We start from the raw sequence: 22,956 nt of genomic DNA, 5'->3' as shown, positions 1-22,956 counted from the left end.
CTGGACGTCTCTGTGAGATGGTTGCAGTTCCATCTTTCTTAAATTTTTGTACCACTTTTGCTACAGTATTCTAACTGATAAGGAAAGCTTTGCTGATCTTCTTGTAGCCTTCACCTTTGTGGTGGAAAGATATTATTTTCTTTGGGGAATTCTGAAGAGACAAGTTGAGCATCACTCTCCATCCAGCATCCAGTCACTAAAAGAGGTCATTGTTGAAGAATGGAAAAAGATTGATGTTGCAAAATGTCGCCAACTTGTTCATTCCATGCCTAGAAGACTTGGTGCTGTCATTAAAAATCATGGAGGCCATACGAAGTACTAGATGTAGTAGTTTTTGTTGTGGGGTGTACTCATTTTTGCACCACCCTAATTTGAGTAAAACTGAAAAATGTGTAATCTAAGTTATATTGTTAACCTTACTTTCACGTTACAAGTTAAACAGATGTTATATTAAACTTTGTCTTGTCAACATTTTGGAAATTGTGTTCATTGAGATATTGTTTCAAATGTTACTTTTCAAAGGGGGTGCACTCATTTACGCTCAGCACTGTATAAAATATGGAAGAAAAAGTTACTATGAATATCATAAGTGTTTAAACGATAATACTAATCTGACATCAACACAGTAATAATAATAATTAAAGCCGCAAGCGGCCTCGACGGGCCCTCGCGCCAGCGGCCAAGGGGGGCAGGGGCATGCGTCCCCGCGAAATACCGTAAAGAGTTTGCTTGCCAAGTTTGACAAATCAGAAGCTGCAATATCATTTTTGCCATAACCAGCACCCTCAGGGGCGAAAGTGCACAAAATTTGGCGTAAAAGTCAGGTGAGCTATGACGAGTTTGCATATGAAGTTTGATGACAATTGAGTAAATAGAAGATGAGATATAGATTTTTGAAGATTAAATTTTTTGGTTTTTCCCATGACAGTAGGTGGCGCTATGCTGTACATGAGCGATTATGAGTTGGAAAAATAAGTGTCTACAACAGCAACGTACTATCACAAGGTAGTGGTGTGAAGGAAAAGCATTATGGAATTATTTACCAAAAACCCGTTTTGGAGCAATTCCGTTGGCCAAAAACAGCGCCCCCCATGGACGAAAATTCCCAAAATGTGCTATACATGACATGGGAGCTAGTAAGAGGGTGGCCGTGACGTTTGACCAAATTTGAGGAAAGATTGGATTTTTTGCCCAAAAATAGCGCCCCCAGTGGCAAAATATCACAGAAATTGGGTAACATGTCAGAAGCCCAATGAGTGATTTGCGTGTGAAGTATGAGCAGTTTTGAGCAATCAGAAGATTTGTTATGAATTTTTAAGCATGTAAAATTTTGCATTGAAAATTGATTGACGTATAACTTCTGAACGGTTTATCCTACGTGAAAGGTGTTTAGTACCTTTTGTCAGTCATGTCTCTAGATGATGTGTTTCAATTTTGGAGACATTCCTATGAACGGCCTAGGAGGAGTAGCGCCGTCTTCGTGGCCATGCATTTCGCACAAAAGTGAAAGTACCTCACTTCCTGTTGGGCGTGGCTAATGCATTGGCATAACATTTTTGTCCGGCTTAGTGAGATACATATGCGTACCAAATGGCATGCCACTACTACAAACTACATGGCAACCAGGCACCCTAATGCGGGAGGCCAAAATCACAACGAGTTAGGGGGCGCTATAGAGGCCCTGAGGCCCGCCTGGATCTGGGCTTCTGGTTCTCAGTAGCGGTGGCAGTCTAAGAAAAAGGAGCCAAATTTCGTGCGATGTCGACCATGGCAAGCGCCCCAATCAGGGTCTTAAAAAAGAGTTAGCTTGCCAAGTTTGACAAATCAGAAGCTGCAATATCATTTACGCCATAACCAGCACCCCCAGGGGCGAAAGTGCACAAAATTTGGCGTACATGTCAGGTGAGCTATGAAGAGTTTGCGTATGAAGTTTGATGACAATTGAGTAAATAGAAGATGAGATATAGATTTTTGAAGAATAAATTTTTTGGTTTTTCCCATGTCAGTAGGTGGCGCTATGCTGTACATGAGCGATTATGAGATGGAAAAATAAGTGTCTACAACAGCAACGTACTACCACAAGGTAGTGGTGAGAAGGAAAAGCATAATGGAATTATTTACCAAAAACCCGTTTTGGAGCAATTGCGTCAGCCAAAAACAGCGCCCCCCATGGACGAAAATACCCAAAATGCGGTATACATGACATGGGAGGTAGTAAGAGGGTGGCCGTGAAGTTTGACCAAATTTGAGGAAAGATTGGATTTTTTGCCCAAAAATAGCGCCCCCAGTGGCGAAAAATCACAGAAATTGGGTAACATGTCAGAAGCCCAATGAGTGATTTGCGTGTGAAGTATGAGCAGTTTCGAGCAATCAGAAGATTTGTTATGAATTTTTAAGCATGTAAAATTTTGCATCGAAAATTGATTGACGTATAACTTCTGAACGGTTTAAGCTACGTGAAACGTATTTAGTAACTTTTGTCAGCCATGTCTGTAGATGATGTGTATCAATTTTGGTGACATTCCTATGAACGGTCTAGGAGGAGTTGCGCCGTCTTTGTGGCCATGCATTTCGCACAAAAGTGAAATTACCTCACTTCCTGTTGGGCGTGGCTAATGCATTGGCATTACATTTTTGTCCGGCTTAGTGAGATACATATGCGTACCAAATGGCATGCCACTACTACAAACTACATGGCAACCAGGCACCTTAATGCGGGAGACCAAAATCACAACGACTTAGGGGGCGCTATAGAGGCCATGAGCCCCGGCCAAGTTTGGGCTTTTGGTGCTGAGTAGCGGTGGCAATTCTCGGAACTGGTGCCAAATTTCGTGCGTTTTCGCCCATGGCAAGCGCCCCGAAAATGGCCCAACAGCGGAGAAAAATAAAGAAGAAGAAGAAGACGGAAGAATAATTAAAGCCGCAAGCGGCCTCGACGGGCCCTCGCGCCAGCGGCCAAGGGGGGCGGGGGCATGCGTCCCTGCGAAAAACCTTCCACAGCTTCTGCGGCAAGAGACATTACTCCCACAATGGCGACAAAGCACAGAATTGGACACATGGCAACAATAGGGTCTCGCACTTCGTGCGTTGTCGACCATGGCAAGCGCCTCAATAAGGGTCTTGAAAAGAGTTTGCATGCCAAGTTTGACAAATCAGAAGCTGCAATATCATTTTTGCCATAATCAGCACCCCCAGGGGCGAAAGTGCACAAAATTTGGCGTATATGTCAGGTGAGCTATGAAGAGTTTGCGTATGAAGTTTGATGACAATTGAGTAAATAGAAGATGAGATATAGATTTTTGAAGAATAAATGTTTTGGTTTTTCCCATGTCAGTAGGTGGCGCTATGCTGTACATGAGCGATTATGAGTTGGAAAAATAAGTGTCTACAACAGCAACGTACAATCACAAGGTAGTGGTGTGAAGGAAAAGCATTATGGAATTATTTACCAAAAACCCGTTTTGGAGCAATTGCGTGGGCCAAAAACAGCGCCCCCCATGGACGAAAATTCCCAAAATGTGGTATACATGACATGGGAGGTAGTAAGAGGGTGGCCGTGAAGTTTGACCAAATTTGAGGAAAGATTCGATTTTTTGCCCAAAAATAGCGCCCCCAGTGGCGAAACATCACAGAAATTGGGTCACATGTCAGAAGCCCAATGAGTGATTTGCGTGTGAAGTATGAGCAGTTTTGAGCAATTAGAAGATTTGTTATGAATTTTTAAGCATGTAAAATTCTGCATTGAAAAATGATTGACGTATAACTTCTGAACGGTTTACGCTACGTGAAACGTATTTAGCAACTTTTGTCAGCCATGTCTGTAGATGATGTGTATCAATTTTGGTGACGTTCCTATGAACGGTCTAGGAGGAGTTGCGCCGTCTTCGTGGCCATGCATTTCGCACAAAAGTGAAATTACCTCACGTCCTGTAGGGCATGGCTAATACATTGGCATTACATTTTTGTCCGGCTTGGTGAGATACATATGCGTACCAAAGGGCATGCCACTACTACAAACTACATGGCAACCAGGCACCTTAATGCGAGAGGCAAAAATCACAACACGTTAGGGGGCGCTATAGAGGCCCTGAGGCCCGCCTGGATCTGGGCTTCTGGTTCTCAGTAGCGGTGGCAGTCTAAGAAAAAGGAGCCAAATTTCAAGCGTTGTCGACCATGGCAAGCGCCCCAATAAGGGTCTTGTAAAGAGTTTGCTTGCCAAGGTTGACAAATCAGAAGCTGCAATATCATTTACGCCATAACCAGCACCCCCAGGGGCGAAAGTGCACAAAATTTGGCGTATATGTCAGGTGAGCTATGAAGAGTTTGCGTATGAAGTGTGATGAAAATTGAGTAAATAGAAGATGAGATATAGATTTATGAAGAATAAATTTTTTGGTTTTTCCCATGTCAGTAGGTGGCGCTATGCTGTACATGAGCGATTATGAGTTGGAAAAATAAGTGTCTACAACAGCAATGTACTATCACAAGGTAGTGGTGTGAAGGAAAAGCATTATGGAATTATTAACCAAAAACCCATTTTGGAGAAATAGCGTCGGCCAAAAACAGCGCCCCCCATGGACGAAAATTCCCAAAATGTGGTATACATGACATGGGAGGTAGGAAGAGGGTGGCCGTGAAGTTTGACCAAATTTGAGGAAAGATTGGATTTTTTGCCCAAAAATAGCGCCCCCAGTGGCGAAATATCACAGAAATTGGGTAACATGTCAGAAGCCCAATGAGTGATTAGCGTGTGAAGTATGAGCAGTTTTGAGCAAGTAGAAGATTTGTTATGAATTTTTTAGCATGTAAAATTTTGAAGTGAAAATTGATTGATGTATAACTTCTGAACGGTTCATCCTACGTGAAACGTATTTAGTAACTTTTGTCAGCCATGTCTGTAGATGATGTGTATCAATTTTGGTGACATTCCTATGAACGGTCTAGGAGGAGTTGCGCCGTCTTCGTGGCCATGCATTTCGCACAAAAGTGAAATTACCTCACTTCCTGTTGGGCGTGGCTAATGCATTGGCATTACATTTTTGGCCGGCTTAGCGAGATACATATGCGTACCAAATGGCATGCCAGTACTACAAACTATATGGCAACCAGGCACCTTAATGCGGGAGGCCAAAATCACAACGACTTAGGGGGCGCTATAGAGGCCCTGAGCCCCGGCCAAGTTTGGGCTTTTGGTGCTGAGTAGCGGTGGCAATTCTCGGAAGTGCTGCCAAATTTCGTGCGTTTTCGCCCATGGCAAGCGCCCCGAAAATGGCCCAGCGGCCAAGGGGGGCGGGGGCATGCGTCCCTGCGAAATACCTTCCACAGCTTCTGCGGCAAGAGACATTACTCCCACAATGGCGACAAAGCACAGAATTGGACACATGGCAACAATAGGGTCTCGCACTTCGTGCGTTGTCGACCATGGCAAGCGCCTCAATAAGGGTCTTGAAAAGAGTTTGCTTGCCAAGATTGACAAATCAGAAGCTGCAATATCATTTTTGCCATAAGCAGCACCCCCAGGGGCGAAAGTGCACAAAATTTGGCGTATATGTCAGGTGAGCTATGAAGAGTTTGCGTATGAAGGTTGATGACAATTGAGTAAATAGAAGATGAGATATAGATTTTTGAAGAATAAATTTTTTGTTTTTTCCCATGTCAGTAGGTGGCGCTATGCTGTACATGAGCGACTATGAGTTGGAAAAATAAGTGTCTACAACAGCAACGTACACTCACAAGGTAGTGGTGTGAAGGAAAAGCATTATGGAATTATTGACCAAAAACCCGTTTTGGAGCAATTGCGTGGGCCAAAAACAGCGCCCCCCATGGACGAAAATTCCCAAAATGTGGTATACATGACATGGGAGGTAGTAAGAGGGTGGCCGTGAAGTTTGACCAAATTTGAGGAAAGATTGGATTTTTTGCCCAAAAATAGCGCCCCCAGTGGCGATACATCACAGAAATTGGGTCACATGTCAGAAGCCCAATGAGTGATTTGCGTGTGAAGTATGAGCAGTGTTGAGCAATTAGAAGATTTGTTATGAATTTTTAATCATGTAAAATTCTGCATTGAAAAATGATTGACGTATAACTTCTGAACGGTTTAAGCTACGTGAAACGTATTTAGCACCTTTTGTCAGCCATGTCTGTAGATGATGTATATCAATTTTGGTGACGTTCCTATGAACGGTCTAGGAGGAGTTGCGCCGTCTTCGTGGCCATGCATTTCGCTCAAAAGTGAAATTACCTCACTTCCTGTAGGGCGTGGCTAATGCAGTGGCATTACATTTTTGTCCGGCTTGGTGAGATACATATGCGTACCAAAGGGCATGCCACTACTACAAGCTACATGGCAACCAGGCACCTTAATGCGAGAGGCAAAAATCACAACACGTTAGGGGGCGCTATAGAGGCCCTGAGGCCCGCCTGGATCTGGGCTTCTGGTTCTCAGTAGCGGTGGCAGTCTAAGAAAAAGGAGCCAAATTTCGAGCGTTGTCGACCATGGCAAGCGCCCCAATAAGGGTCTTGTAAAGAGTTTGCTTGCCAAGGTTGACAAATCAGAAGCTGCAATAGCATTTCTGCCATAACCTGCACCCCCAGGGGCGAAAGTGCACAAAATTTGGCGTATATGTCAGGTGAGCTATGAAGAGTTTGCATATGAAGTGCGATGAAAATTGAGTAAATAGAAGATGAGATATAGATTTTTGAAGAATAAATTTTTTGGTTTTTCCCATGTCAGTAGGTGGCGCTATGCTGTACATGAGCGATTATGAGTTGGAAAAATAAGTGTCTACAACAGCAACGTACTATCACAAGGTAGTGGTGTGAAGGAAAAGCATTATGGAATTATTAACCAAAAACCCATTTTGGAGATATTGCGTCGGCCAAAAACAGCGCCCCCCATGGACGAAAATTCCCAAAATGTGGTATACATGACATGGGAGGTAGTAAGAGGCTGGCCGTGAAGTTTGACCAAATTTGAGGAAAGATTGGATTTTTTGCCCAAAAAAGGGCCCTCGCCGGCCACGGGGCTCGAACCCGGACCTTCTTGCTGTGAGGCGACAGCACTAACCACTACACCACCGTGCCGCCCCGCTTAATTGTATTTTGTAAATATAAACAAAGTCAGAATCTGATGCCTGCAACACACGCAATAAAAGTTAGGACAGAGACATTATTATCGTTGTGTTACATCACCTTTCCTTTTAATAATATTTTTTAATCATATGGGATCTGAGGATACTAATTGTTGCAGTTTTGCAATTGGAATTTTTGCTTGATACAAGACTTGTGCAAGTCCGTGATTGCCACTGTCTGATTCTGCTCTTCATGATGCACCATACAGATCTGGATGGGCAGCAGACCAGTCAAGCACATGCACTCTGTGTCTATGAAGTCACACTGTTGTAGCCCGTGCAAAATGAGGTCTGGAATTGTCCTGTGGAAATAAGCATGGACTTCCCAGGAGGAAGCATTGCCTTGATGGCAATATATGTCTCTCTAAAGTCCCAATATACGCCTTGGTGTCAATAGTACCTTCACACACACATGCAACTCACCCATGCTGTAGGCACTGTTGCCCTCCATATTTTTTCACCTTTCTCTGATAACAAACTGGATGGTCGTGCTCACCTTCGGCACTGAGAACTTGATGTCCGGTTTTCCCCAAAACAAGCTGAAACGCGGACTCATCTGACCACAGTACGTTTCCACTGTCTTTTGGTCCATTTGAGATGAGTTCGGGCCCAGAGAAATCAGCAGCCTTTCTGCACAGAATTGATGAATGGCTTCCTCCTTGCGTAATACAGTTTCAGGTTGCATTTCTGGATGCAGCAGAGGACTGTGTAAAGTGACAAAGGTTTTCCGAAGTACTCCCGAGCCCATGTGGCTATATTTGTCACGTTAGCATGACAGTTTCTCAGGCAGCGCTGCCCAAGGGCTCGAAGGTCACACCCATTCAACCGTGGTTTCCGACCTTGCCCTTTAAGCATGGACATGACTTTAAATTCCCTGAATCTTTTCACAATATTATGTACTGTAGTTTCTGAAAAACCAAAAATCTTGGTTGAGAAATATTCTTCTTGAATTGACTAACAATTCTCTCATGAATTTTGGATCCTTGCTTGCAAAGACTGAGCCTTTGGTGCTGCTTCTTTTATACCCAATCATGACAGCAATTAACCTGCTTATTATAGAATCTTCCAGAATGGTGTTACTTGACTATTCTGTAAACTTTTCAGCCTTATTTTGCCTCTGTCCCAACTTTTTTTTTTTTGAGTGTGTTTTGCGGGCGGCACGGTGGTGTAATTGTTAGCGCTGTCGCCTCACAGCAAGAAGGTCCGGGTTTGAGCCCCGTGGCCGGCGAGGGCCTTTCTGTGCGGAGTTTGCATGTTCTCCCCGTGTCCGCATGGGTTTCCTCCGAGTGCTCCGGTTTCCCCCACAGTCCAAAGACATGCAGGTTAGGTTAACTGGCGACTCTAAATTGAGCGTAGGTGTGAATGTGAGTGTGAATGGTTGTCTGTGTCTATGTGTCAGCCCTGTGATGACCTGGCGACGTGTCCAGGGTGTACCCCGCCTTTCGCCCGTAGTCAGCTGGGATAGGCTCCAGCTTGCCTGCGACCCTGTAGAACAAGATAAAGCGGCTAGAGATAATGAGATGAGATGAGATGAGATTTAACACGTCACTGTATCTCGTGTCATGCCCTTCTCCCAAACTTTAGTTCATTCTATGATCCTATAATGACAAAAACAAAGAAAAATTGAAAAGACCCTCATACTTAATTAATTTTATTCACATCTTTATTAATTGAATTCATATTTGCTAAGATATGCTTTTTTTTCCAAGCAATTTTTGAAGCATAAAAAAATCAGAATGAAAACAGTGGTGACAGTTTGTCCTCCCTTTGAGAAACATTTTGAGAAATATGAGACAGGGGAAAATAGACATCAGGGGCTTTCATGGTCTTCCCTTCTTATAACACGTAATGGCCGATTGAACTTTTTTTTTTTAAAGATTTTAATATATTATATTATATTCCTATATCGATAGTTTGAAAAATAAAAGCTGACATGTCAGTCTCATTAATTCACAAAAGTATTCACACGCAATAGCTCGGTATATTTGGATAGAATAGATATGTACACATAAATAACAATGATATTTACATGCAGTCGACTGCCCCTTTGTCTCTACCAAGAACACAGCAGGACACAACAGAATTACATAGCAGCAAATGTGGCCAAAGACAGTAGAGGGGTGGTGTCCATCTAAAGCTTTGTAGATTATGTCTTGGTTAACACCCAGTGTCATAAAGCTACAGAAAAAAATAAATCTGGTCACATGATGAGAAAAAAAATTGATTATAATTGTGTATATTGTGTGGGATATTACAGCAGTCTAGTTTTTAGGATTAAAATTAGTATTAGGCATGTGCCTAAAAAAACTATTATAAATAATCATATTTATCTCGATTCTTATTACAGTTTATAATTCAATTATTAGTCATGAGCTGCTGATGGATATCGGCCAGAAATGCTGGATCATTATCAAATCAGAATTTTACACATACAGATACAGTACCAGTCAAAAGTTCGGACACACCTTCTAATTCAATGGTTTTTCTTGATTCTTATTAATTAAAAGTCACTTCATGTCTTAAAGTAATGATGGATGTCGTTTCTCTTTACTTAATTGAGCGGTTCTGGACGTAATATGGATTACTACAATTGTGGATGGAATAGAGCCATTTTATTATTTGTATTTTTATTATTTCCTATTTAAGAAGGCAAGAAACCCGTCCAGTAATTAACTTTTGAAGACACACCCCTGTTAATTCAAAAGCATTCATGAAGCTGGTTATGCTAATGCCAGTAGTGTGCACAGCATCATCAAGATAAACAGCTGGATACTTTGAAGAATTTAAAATATCAAACATTTTGGAGGTTTTCTAAAACACTCTTTTTTTTTTGTTGTTTACCATATAATCCTATACATGTTCCATGTGTTTTCACAATTTCACAGTTTTGATGTCTTCAGCATTATTGTTCTACAATGTAGAAAATAGAAATATCAAAACAGAGAAAAATCTAGGGGCGGCACGGTGGTGTCGTGGTTAGCGCTGTCGCCTCACAGCAAGAAGGTCCTGGGTTCGAGCCCCGGGGCCGGCGAGGGTCTTTCTGTGTGGAGTTTGCATGTTCTCCCCGTGTCCGCGTGGGTTTCCTCCGGGTGCTCCGGTTTCCCCCACAGTCCAAAGACATGCAGGTTAGGTTAACTGGTGACTCTAAATTGACCGTAGGTGTGAATGTGGGTGTGAATGGTTGTCTGTGTGTCGGCCCTGTGATGGCCTGGCGACTTGTCCAGGGTGTGCCCCGCCTTTCGCCCGTAGTCAGCTGGGATAGGCTCCAGCTTGCCTGCGACCCTGTAGAACAGGGGTGTCAAACCTGATCCATAAAGGGCCTTGTGGCTGCAGGTTTTCATTCCAGCCATGCAGCAGCACACCTGACTTGGCTCATTCAATCAACTGAACTGTCTTCACACAGTCAAATACTTGCAGCCACACCCACCCTTGATTAAAGGGTGGGTGTGTCAGTTGATTGAATAAGCCAAATCAGGGTGCTGCTGCATGGCTGGAATGAAAACCTGCAGCCACACGGCCCTTTATGGATCAGGTTTGACACCCCTGCTGTAGAAGGATAAAGCGGCTAGAGATAATGAGATGAGATGAGAAAAATCTATGAATGAGTAGAGTAGGGGTGTACAAACTTTTGACTAGTTATATATATATATATATATCTCTCCTGTGAATGATGTTTTCTGAAAATCTGGCATTTTTGTAAAATTAAGTGACTCAGTTACAGTCACTATTTCTACCTTAAGGGTATCAATAGAGAGAATAACTACAAATGAAACATTTTTAAAACAGCTTTTTCAATTATTTAAATCAGAAAAAAAAGATCAATATCCATTCGGTATCCGGTATCAGTCACAGCTCTGATATCAGATTTCAAAAAGCATGTGCATCATAATGGCTGGGTAATATGCTCATCTGATACGGATATCGCAATAACCTTCTCGATAACATCATTAGTACCGTCAGAACTTTTATAATATCCATCATTACTTAGAAATTATTGAAAGGGGTTTTTTTGTACATTTGGTTTTGTATGATATATTTTTTTTTTCGGTTAAAATGATATACTGACGTTTATGTACTCATAGCTATGGCATTACAATTTGGATTTAAAATTTTGTAAATTTTTTGGTTGTGAGGTTGAATTAAAGTTTCGGTTGAATGAAATTAATTTTTAAAATAATCAGAAAAAAGTAGAATTTGGCTTTTGTCGGTACAAAACTATTCTAATTCAGTTTATTACGCTTTGACTCACCACGGGCTGCCCTGTCTGTCGTTTCCTGATTGCTGATTGGCCAAACGACTGGATCCGCGTTCATTTTGTTCCATGTCGCACTTTACAGTATTTTGGAATTTGAGTCGCTGAATTTGAAATGCATCGTGCCGCCAAAATCAATTTTTCATTTCGGATAAGTTGAACGCAAGTTGACTTGTTGAACGGCATTACAAACAAACTGAAACGAAATGAAATTTGGTTTAAATTTAAGCTCAAACTTGGTGCAGTAATTCTAAAGAAAACATGTCAAGATTTACAAAACTCAAGTTCAAAACCAGACATCAATGAACAAACGTGGCATTTTGTCCACGGACCTAAATATTTTGGCGTTTACTTATATTGTAAAATTTATCGTGAAGTATCGTGATATGATATTTTGGCTATACACTCACTTGCCCATTACACACCTGATCAATGCTGTGTACAAAGGCAGAATTAATACTTTTTAATGATATTTTTAAGTTACGTGTGTTGAATATCACGGTGTATTGTATTACATGTTATTATCAGATGCCTAATTGGCATGTAGCCTACATTAATTAAGGTGTATTGCATTATACGGAGCACAAGAAAGCCACTGTGCCCCTTTTCGCAATTCGACACCAGAAGTGATACCTGAGTGATTTCATTTGTCGATGTACTCATTTCCTTAAGTATTGTTTCTAAAAAAAAAAAAAACACTTACAGTAGCAATTTTTCCATTAATAACAGGAAAAAGTGGGCAAATGGGGTATCAGTGACCATTCAATGATAAAAGAATAATATAAAAGAATTTGTTGCACCCGTGATCATCACGATATGATGACGATGTAGGCTTTGTGACAAACGGTGTTACTGTATTGTTGTTGTTTTTTTTTTCCTGTTTAATGCTACCACTTTTCCACCTCCATCTTCTCGTCACCGGCGGTTGTAAATATATCTAATCCATCTGAATCCATACTACACACTCGCACTACCTACTCCTCCTCAACAACCACACGAGTCACATTTCAGTCTTTATATCCCACTCAGATATGGCAACGAAGCCTGTGTACACGGTGTACTTACTTCAAAACATCACTTCAATCTACTGCATATTATATATATATATATATATATATAATTTTTTTTTTAAGTCAAATATTCTAAATGATACTTTCAGAAAGTATACATTGACACATATTCTTTTTTGGAAGAAGGTAAGGTCCCACTTACACAGACTCATTAGTTCATTAGCGGTGGACGGACCACGCGCTATTCTAATTGTCCTCTTAGCACTTTTTTTTTTTTTTTTGGCTCAGCCGCTGACTCCTCCACTAACTAGCAGCTTCATAAACCAAACATCACTCAGCAGATGCTGTTCATCAAACACACACCTCTCTTAAAAAGAAACATTGTCTGAGACCAAAGCAAAGTGCATCAAACTATTTGTTTTTTTGTTTGTATGTTGTTGTTGTTGTTTTTTCAATACCTCTCGCTTGCTCTCTAATATATTCTACATTGTTTCGGAAAGATGGAATACAAAGGTGAAAAGCAGAAATGTTCTGTTCTAGTAATATGATTTCAAGTCAAATGACCACGTGTCGGTCCTCCGCCGCTGCTTTCGCTATCAGATCAGGAGGGTTGAGGCACGCTCCTATACAACACACCAGGTCTTGGAGTCCACTGGTAATCACTACCACGACTACGTCCATTATGAGGGAACTCGAGACCAGCAACGCCTCCTAAATACTGTATTTGGTCCTTCATTTTGGGAAAAAAAAAAACACCCACACACACTGGTGTGGTTTGGACAAGCACCATAGACAGGAAGTGTGTCACGTCTCTCCCTGTAGCTTCTAATTAAGCTTAAAAAAAAAAAAAATCTTTCTTCAGTCTCTTCAGCTGATATGGATGCTATTCTATATATTCTTGATCTTGTTTGCTGTAGGGTTTAGAGAAATGTTATTTAAAGGAGCAGTTTGTAATTTGTTGAGCCCTGTGGTTGTTCCCTGTGATGTGAAATGCACTTGCAGTGAATATATTAGAAAACGTATGCGTCGCCTTATAAGGGAAAAGGGGCGGAGTTAAGTAACACTCTTCCAGCGGCGGGAATTAAACACATTTCCAGGCTGGAAATCTTTTAAGCGAAACAAAATGAAGAAACTAGCTGTACAGCCACTGTACGTATGGCAATATTGCAAAACACAGTTTTTCTTTGAAATTATATGTTTATAGATTTATAGTTTACAAAACTGCACCTTTAAATAATCAGTTGTGTTTTTTAAGTTTAAACTTGACAGCTGTTTGTAATAGATTTATACCGTGACACATTTGTTATCGTGAACCGTTCATTGAGAGCTAGCTTACATCAGTCTAGCCTGAAATGTGGATTATTAATGCCTGATCCCTTATCCCCTGAGTGTTCGATGTACTCACGTTCCTCTTGGCTACAGACTCAGGGCCAGCTCTTCCTACACCCCCGCCACCCAAACCAACACCTTTTAGGATCCAGAGCTTTTCCTAGGTCAGTCATAAGGCCACACAAACATATTACTTAGCAACCCGCACTCCTCAACCCTAACGTCTGCCTCACTCAGCAGGGCATCCTTGGACTGTCCTCAGAAGTTATAGACATGACGCTTTTGTTTCAGGAGGGTTTGTACTTAACACTATTGTAACTGGTGCTCTAATTGTTTCTCTTTTTTTTTTTTAATACTGCATCAAGGAGGTCACATTTACTGGCATCATATCTCTGTTGACTCGATCCTCTCCAGACGAGTGGGAACGGGCCACGGGGGCGCCAGCTGGTGCAGGGCGGGCACCTTTTTCTCCTCGACTGGGGGTGTCGGGGAGGTGATTGACACGACCACAGGTGCTGTCGTGGGCACCTCAAGACTAGCAGAGGAAGGCGGCGAAGTCGGTGTTGCCGGCGATACCAGGATCGGAGTGGCCAGCTGGGCCCCGAGCTGGTCGACGCGCTCTTCCAGTGCCTGGTTCTTCTGCAGCATTTCTACGTAGCTGAGCTGCAGCTGTGCCTGGTACTTGAGCACACGCTCTTTTTCTCCCTGCCAGGTTTGGCGCTCATGGGCGAAGGTGAGTGCCTGGCGCTCACGCTGCTGCCGCTCCAGACGCAGCTCCCCTTGAAGTAGCTCCAGCTGGCGCCGCAGGTCTCCCGCTTCCTGCCGCTGCACCTTGGAATCATCGCTCTGCAGGCTGAGCAGTGGGTCCGGGGCAGGCAGTGCAGGCAAAGGGGGGAGCGAGGATACAGAGGGCAGCGACGAAAGAGGGGGCAAAGAGGTGGGCGTCTCTGGTGGGCTCAGGGGCGAGAGGATGCGTTCACGGCTCCGAGACAGCACCAGCTGACCCATATCAGCCAAGCTGGACTCGGTGCTGTGAGTGCTAGCGGTGTTGCTAAGCTCACTCAGGGCTTTCTTCAACCCGGCTACCTCCGTCTCAAATGCACTCAGCTTGTCTCTCAGGACGGTCACCTACAGGGTAGGACAAAATTGGAGAAAGAGAACCGGTGTGAACGAATGAGCACCAAGCAATGACTTCACTTAGTTACATGCCTCAAGTCTACAGACATTTGAATGCAGTGAGCATTCAAAACCCAACTCCAGCACTGAACAGTCATTGTAGTAGTACACTACAATGACTGTTCAGTGCTGGAGTTGGGTTTCCCTGCACATTTTGCACAGATGAAACCTTTAATATCATGAAAGTCTTGGTAATGAGTGGATATGTTGATTTGTATTACTGGAAGGAAAATGAAAATAGAGACTTTAAGGATAAAAAGTGACCGCTTCCTAGAGCTGGCTGGTCTACTAGACAAGAAACACCATTTTGACATGGTTGATACATCAAGAAGCTACAACGAGTTACTTGTGTGTTGAAATAAACTTTTTCTCCCATCATAACGAATCTGTGCTTTCAAAGAATTTAGAGTAGATTAGATTTTATTCGATCCACATTCACTGGATATGACCAGTCGCGCGCTCTGATTAGCTACTCTACTACTAGGATGTCAGCTCATATACCGTGAGTAGAGAAAAACAAAATGGCAGAGCGCATCTAGTCAGATATATCACTTTGTTATGAAGTATTTAAAAGAAACAGAAATAGCTAAATAAAAGAATATAGTGTTTTCCCCCCGGTATCTCCTTTTCCACACTCCAGCACAGTCGGTGGCGGTAATGCACCTTTACGTTGGTTTGCCAACCGCCAAAAAAAGAAGAAAAGAAAATGGCTGAGCGTGTTGCTGAACCAACCGAGGACGAACTATAAACTCTACTTGAAAACAAAACGTCAGAAAATACAGGAAAAAAGCAACAAAATATGGAATAAAAGTATTTGATGGCAAAACCTTTTTTTTAAATTATTTTTCAAAAATCATTATTATTGCATTTTTCACAAAACGCTCCTGTCATTTCGCCGGTTTGTTTACATTGTAAGCAGAAATTATTTTGTTGGATGTTTTGCATAAAGTTTTTATTTATCGAATTTGCTAAAAATAAAAATGCTCTGTTTCTCAAAGTCCAGTGAATGTGGATAGAATAAAACAGTTATTCCACTCAATCTCGTCGTACGCGGCTAATAGCCGACTCAGGTCGTGTAAGCCTCGATTTCGTGGAATACCTGTTAAATAGTAGCGTATAAAAAGACATCAGTTAATTGGACTAATTAAGCCATGTGCGTCTGACAGTCCCAGTGAGATTACAGATGCAAACACTCCATTTTTGAGACCAGTTTATCTTCTTGATGTATTTTTGTTTTGTACATTTTTTCACAGTCAACATAAGTTGTAGAATGGTTTATGTATGTTAGAGCTGTTACATAGTGATGTTAATGGCTATGGTATGACCATGTTTATTCCTGGTCATTGTAGTTGTCCATAACTAGCAGTTTAGGAACAGGACGACGAACCCCTTCTCTACAATGTAATGTAGGACATGAACCAAACAAGGTGTAAAAACATAACAAGATTGATATAACAGGCACTGACACAATACCTCTGTCCCCGTGCACTGCCTCATCTTTATGCACTGATGCATGAAATTTATTTTTAATACTAGTGTATGGATATACAGGCAGAGCCCTTATAAGGGTCGGGTTTGGATTAAGTCAGCACCTCGGCCAGCATGGCCTGCAGTTCTGCCTCGCAGCGCTCCAGCTCCAGCGTCTTGGTACAGAATGATTCCTTCAGGCTGATCTCGGCCTGCTCTCGCTCCCTCAGCTGGGCGTTCAGCTCCTTCAGCTGATTCCTTAGGGCCACCATCTCTCCAGCACGCTGGGTCACCTCGCCCTGGCTCTCCCTCAGCTGTTGTTTCAGCAAGGAGATCTCACCTGCCTTCTGACACACCTGGAGAGCAAGCAGAGCGAATGATGGCCATACGAGCGCGCTCCAGGTTATGGCTAATAATCTTTAGTTAAAGGGGGCTAAATGGGGGGGGGAGCACATGGGGTACACTGGCCATACCACCAGAAGGCTGATACTGGTAACAGTGACTTTTAGAGAGAGGTTACTAATTAACTGATAGCCTCAAGTGGGCCATTAAAAAATTTTAATGGGTCAAACCAGGCCACAGGCAACTCATTAAACAGGTCTGGTGTAACATATCAGGGTTAACTGATGCTAATAGCTCATAGTAACTTGCTGTCAGGATGGTGGGAGTCTCAGCCTCAGACACTCCATCCACAGGATATGGAGCATCTGAAACCTGTTGTACACTTTTCTGGCCACAACCCTGAGGATCTTGAAGACTGCAGTCTGATTGGTCCTTCAATCTGATTGGTCCTTTCCAGTGAGAAAACTAACAAAGTGATACCCTGAGCTTTCCAGAGCACGTTCATGGAAAAATGTGAACCAACATGCATGAAATGTTATAAATGGGATCACTGATGAAATGTAACAGACTTATCTAGCAAAGGTAGAGCCTGGTCTGGCTCTAGTATATAATGGCCAGTTTATATAATTTTGAAGTAGCCTTAAATGTTCCCTTAAATGAATAAAAACGTTTGGCCAAAGATAACAATTTTCAAAACGTTCCTCATATCTCAAATGTAGGCGATCGGTCAAAGATATTTACGTAAAGCTACTTCTCAACTACACTGCATTTCTTGTTCAAAACCTGAGATATATGTCTTTCTTGACGGATTATATTTGCAGTAAGGAGACCAAAGTTTTTCATCTTACCTCCCACTTGGTCTCCTCCAGCTTGGGCAGGAGGTCGGCCTGCTCCTTCCTGTAGTCCAGGCACTTCTTCTCCAGCTCCTCACGCTGGGCCAGGAGCAGCGTCATCTCGTCCTGGAGCCTGCGCTTGTCCTGCTGCAGGCGGCTGATCTGGGCCTGCAGGGCCTGCTGTGAACGCTGGGCACGACGGGTCACCTGCTGCAGCCGCCCAGCATAGTTTTGCCTCAGTTCCTCCATTTCACGCTCCCACACCCGTTGCTTCTCTTCGAACACCTGTACGATTGCTGCCTCACTCTGATCCAGGTTCCGTCTCATATGGAGCACCTGGAAATGAGGAATGGGAGAACACAGAAAGCATGATCAGTGCAGGAACAATGCACATGGACTTTAATTTCTACATGACTGAACTACAATGATATACCTTCATCCTCACCTCTTGCTCTCTTTCCCACAAGCGGTCCTCCAGGTCACGAATGACATCATCGGAGGATGGCGATGGCCGCAAGGGTGCTGGCGCATCACTCAAGTGGCTGAGGCGCTGATAAGACGACGAGCTCTTGCCCGAAGACGAGTGGCCACTGTCAGAGGCACTCAGACCATTTTGGTAGCCTGGTTTATCTGGCTTGTCCAGACCGGTTGTTGCAGTGCCAAGGCGATTGATGTGGCTGGTGGAGGCACTGAGGGGCCCAAGGGCTGGTGGAGGACCATAGCCTGAGCCTGTACCTGTATACGTGGGCAGACTGGTCAGCGAATTCCTGCCAGAATCAGACAGGCTGCCTTGGCCAGCTCGGGTACCTCCACCAGTGTGTGTTCCTCGACTGTTAGGGGTTTCCTCGTCCGGGCGGATTCCCGAGGTGCCCTGGCCACCTCTCTCTCCTGCACCGCTGCCTGATGTGCCCCCACCTGCACCCACGCTGGCCTGAAGGGGGCACACCAAGTTTTGCATGGAATGAAAGCTCTTGGGCACCACAGGCTTGAAGGCGGAGGGACGGACAAGCGCATCAGGGTCCTAAATAGGAAAGTAACAGCTTGTTCACCTGTTGTATTTGATTAAATACAAATATTTAAATTAGACATATAAAAGTACACAGAGCACGGGTTTTGACAAAATGACTGACCAAGCATCAGGGACTGGTTGTAATCTCCGGAAATGCTGGATACTTTCACAGGAAATGAAATGTCTACCTACTTAAAGCTGCTGGATGTATGAGATTTGGGGATTTGGTTCTCTGCTAGGAAAATGCAAGCTATTTGCAGAGTAGCATCTGATAATATGGACTGTGCCATGTTATCCATTTACTTTGGTTTTAATTTGGGTATACTTTCAGGAAATAGGGTATATATCAGCAGTTTTGTTGTATCACCATGTTGCGGGCAAATTGTAGAAGAACCAGTAAATAGTTCCTCATTGCTATCTATGGAATGACATCATAAACTAGCCACCAATATGTATATCTATGGGCATAACATAAACCAAATGTATATTTTATCGTACACTGAATACTAAGAAGTGACAGGCAAAATGGACTTTAATAAGACAAGCACTGGAACTTTAATAAGAAATCATCGGATCTATCAGTTACTCTACACCAGATATGTCATCAAAATGCAATACCTTCGCATCGGTGCTCAGGCCGTGTTGTACCTGTGCTTGCTCCAGCTTGCCCGAGATGGGCAGGATGTTGGGAGGGTTGTGGTTGTCTGTCTTGGCTTTGCTCTTGTCCTTGTGCTGCTGCTGCTGCGCTGGTGCTTGATGGCTGCTGTTCTTGTTTTCATTGTTGTTGTTGAGTACTATGCTGTTTCCACACAGATCCAGACTCTCGCCTCGCCTGTGGCCTGGTTCCCTCCTCATAGGCCCATTGGAGAAAGCAGCGTTCGATAGCAGCCGCTCGCCGTTGACGGTGTGCTGCCGATTAGCATTGTGAGAAGCGGCTGTGCGCTCAGAGTGCTCGTTGGCAGTGACGCCTGCTGTCTTGGTGGCCGGTGCTGGCAGGCGATCAGCGCTGAAGCTGCGGTCATCCAGACGCCGGCGGACAGAATTTGGGGGCAGCGCGGGCGCCAGGGGCCCGTTCGGGGTGGTCCGCGTGCCCACACTTCGCATGGTGATGGCCCGCTGGCTGGAGGCTCCACTGCCCACGCTGCCCATACCAGGAGCTCAGAGCCCCTCACTCAGCCGGCCACGGCACCAATGGGCCGGGGCAGGCGAGGCAGCCGGGCTGGGCCGCAGGTACGCACACTGCACAAAAGAAAAAAGCAGAAGGAAACACATAGGAATAATTCACTGGACGCAAAAGGGTAAGCTGGAAATGCATTAAAAAGCCTGCTATCAGGGGCGTCGTGGCTCAGGTGGATAAGGCGCCATACCATAAGTCTGGGGACCCGGGTTCGATTCCGGCCCGAGGTCATTTCCCGATCCCTCCCCGTCTCTCTCTCCAGCTCATTTCCTGTCTCTACACTGTCCTATCCAATAAAGGTGAAAAAAATCTTTAAAAAAAAAATCCTGCTATCAATCTGACACCATAGCCCGTATCCATTTAGTTTTGAACTTGAGTGTGAGACAACATTAAAATACAACAGAAATTCCTGAAGTTGCAGTTTTTCTATGAGCGAAACTTAAATTGTGATTTTTTTTTTGTCTCTATAGTGCACTGTCGTTCCGTCATTAAGTCTACAAAGTCATTACAACATACTCTCAGTAATGAGCGAGCAAACACAGTGAACTGGAAGCCATTTGCAATTATCTCAACTTGAAGATGCTGGATTTCAGGTTCAGTACCAGTCAAACGTTTGGACATGCCTTCTAATTCAATGGTTTTTCTTTATTTGTATAAATTAAGTGTCACTTCATGTCTAAAAGTAATGATGGATGTCGTTTCTCTTTACTTAGTTGAGCGATTCTTGATGTAATATGGATTACTACAGTTGTGGTGTGGAACAGGGCTAATTCCTGTGTTTTTATTATTTGCTATTTACTGTTTGATCTCAAACGCATTAAGAAGGCAAGAAACTCATCCAGTAATAACTTCTGACGAGGCACACTTGTTAATTGAAAAGCGTTCCAGGTGACTACCTCATGAAGCTGGTTAAGATCATGCCAATAGTGTGCAAAGCGTCATCAAGGTAAACGGTAGCTATTTTGAAGAATCGAAAATATCAAACATATTTTGTTTTATTTTAACAACTTTTTTGTTCACCACATAACTCCATTTACTTTTTTCGTGGCCCAGTTTCCATCAAATCATGTGCTCTGATTGGCTCGCGAGCAGTCTGGAATCCTACGATCCAGACCCCGGTTACAGACCTTTGGCGACTTGCTCGTTCACAGCAACAACAACAACAACAAACATAATAGCAATTTTTTGTCAACATTTATTTTCGCATTTATTAGTATAAATATATATTATTTACTATGATGAAAGCACCTGGTTTTGTGTCGCCTAGATCAAGTTTTTTATTTTTGGAAAATTCTGAGCTGACGTAGCTTGTCAAACAGGTTTTTGATGAGCTTGTAGCAGGTTTGTTCTAAATATGGTTTCCCTTTCGGGCGCTCTCATTTTCTGTTAGAATCTGGTAAAGAAAAAAATGTATATATTATCTACCAGCTTAAGGTCGGTCCGTATCGTGAAATACCGTGACCGAGGTCTTGAAAATACTGACCGTCAGTATTTTCAAGACCTCGGTCATGGTATTTCACGATACGGACCTCCCAGCTGGTAAATAATATATATGTTCCAGATGTTATTTCATAGTTTTGATGCCTTCAGTATTGTTCTACAGTATAGAGAATAGTCAAAATATGGAAAAACCTATGAATGAGTAGGGGTGTACAAACTTTTGACTGGTACTCTATGTGTAAGTAAAAATATCAAATCAAGCATAATATTGCTAAAAAAAAACCTGCTGTGATTTGGGGTAAATAACCACAAATGAATAAATATGAAATGTGAAATTATTCAAGTTTCATATTACTTCTCGAAGCATCTAGTGAAATAAAATCGACAGTATACTGCTGTTAAAGATTGCAGTACTGCAGTATGCAACAGAAAAGCGTAGACATATGTGCTATAGACATAAAACTACAGACATATGTGCTGATCAGCAGCTCGCGTCAGCCTGACATCTTTTATACACTTTTCTGGCCACAAGCTTCAGAATCATAGAGGCTGCACTTCCACACACAGGCAATTTTGCATGCCAATGAGTTTCCAAAGGGGAAAAATTTATGAATTCTATGTTTACAAGATTTTCAGAGGAAGATGTTCTGACAGTATTCCCACAGCATCCTGTCTTTACATTTTGTAAACGTGGTTGGGCATTTGCAGTGAAACACCGTCTTCCTGTGAAAGTAGGCAAGTACCAGACTCTCTCGCGAAAGACAGACAACTCGACACCTTTACTGAAATTTCACACCTCACTTTAATACACTTTTTTTTCTGTATTATAATACACCAGTATGTACTTACTGATTTTATTTTAAAATATAGAAAATGAAGTATTTAGAAATATGTTTATCACTTATTGCTGCATTTTAAGTGTAAATGAGTTTTTTTCATGATTTATCAAGATTATATGACAACAATATTACTATATTCACGCCGAGCACTAAATGATTTCTATATCTTTTTTTTTAAATTAACTGCACACACAGTTTCTTCGACATGGTTTCCTACATCACACACAATACCTGTGCGACTTCTTACTAATAGCTTCTTACTAATAGCATCGCCAGTGGGATTTAGCCCTCGTTTCGGCTCTACGTAAAGAAAGCAATGTACTTTAGTCCTTCAGTCTGTCCGGCTCTCTCACTTCTTCATCAGTACACCATGCTCAAGCAGATCAGCTTCCAAAGCTTCAACTTTTCATACTAATACCACCATCAGCATCATTATGCTCATCATCTCATAGATCGCTAACTAGCTGAGCTGAGTTTCTGCTGTAATGGTGCATTCCATTTATACTGGAAAGTCAGGATTTCCAAGTTCCCAGTTGGAAACGTCAGCTGGGATGCTCCTTAAAGTCGGATTTCTGACTTGGAAAGTCAGAGGACCTCACCAACCCTGAGTTCAAAATCCAAGATGGTTGCCCTGTGCGTCAACAGTACTAAAAGCTGTACTAATATGCTGTTTATTAGCAGCTCTGTCTTATTTGTGTTTTATTAAATTAGTTGTACACACAGTACTGTCCAACTTCTATCTGTGGATGGTGTTTGTATGCGCAAAATACTGTGTAATATGTTATCAACTGGTATTGCTAATTGCTGGGACTGGTTTTCCAACTTGTACTGGAACGCGGTCAACTCAGGTGTGACGTCATTCCCAGATCAGACTTCTGATGGAAATGGAATGCAGCATATCTTTCATATAGCTGCATTGCATTCTGGAACTTTGAGTCCAACATTTGCA

At 42.7% G+C, this 22,956-nt stretch overlaps 1 protein-coding gene across 2 annotated transcripts; it reads right to left on the bottom strand.

The window, feature by feature from the left end:
• Nucleotides 1-12,529: 12,529 nt before the first annotated feature.
• LOC132876007 (leucine zipper putative tumor suppressor 3) lies at nt 12,530-19,947 on the bottom strand. Of its 2 annotated transcripts, none has more exons than XM_060913206.1 (6): nt 19,919-19,947; nt 19,170-19,790; nt 17,988-18,563; nt 17,558-17,878; nt 16,493-16,723; nt 12,530-14,852 (listed from the first exon to the last, which is right to left on the bottom strand). In XM_060913206.1, the coding sequence occupies exons 2-6, from the start codon at nt 19,698-19,700 to the stop codon at nt 14,109-14,111; spliced, it is 2,403 nt and encodes an 800-aa protein (XP_060769189.1). In that variant the 5' UTR covers nt 19,701-19,790; nt 19,919-19,947; the 3' UTR covers nt 12,530-14,108. The 2 variants fall into 2 exon arrangements, with proteins under 2 accessions (XP_060769189.1, XP_060769190.1); XM_060913207.1 differs by having other exon boundaries at nt 19,200-19,790.
• Between the last annotated feature and the right edge of the window lie 3,009 nt (nt 19,948-22,956).

Source organism: Neoarius graeffei, chromosome 28 (genome assembly GCF_027579695.1).
Source record: "Neoarius graeffei isolate fNeoGra1 chromosome 28, fNeoGra1.pri, whole genome shotgun sequence".
NCBI lineage: Eukaryota > Metazoa > Chordata > Actinopteri > Siluriformes > Ariidae > Neoarius > Neoarius graeffei.
Note: the sequence above shows the minus strand (reverse complement) of the source record. Positions and strands in the feature narration are given on the sequence as shown.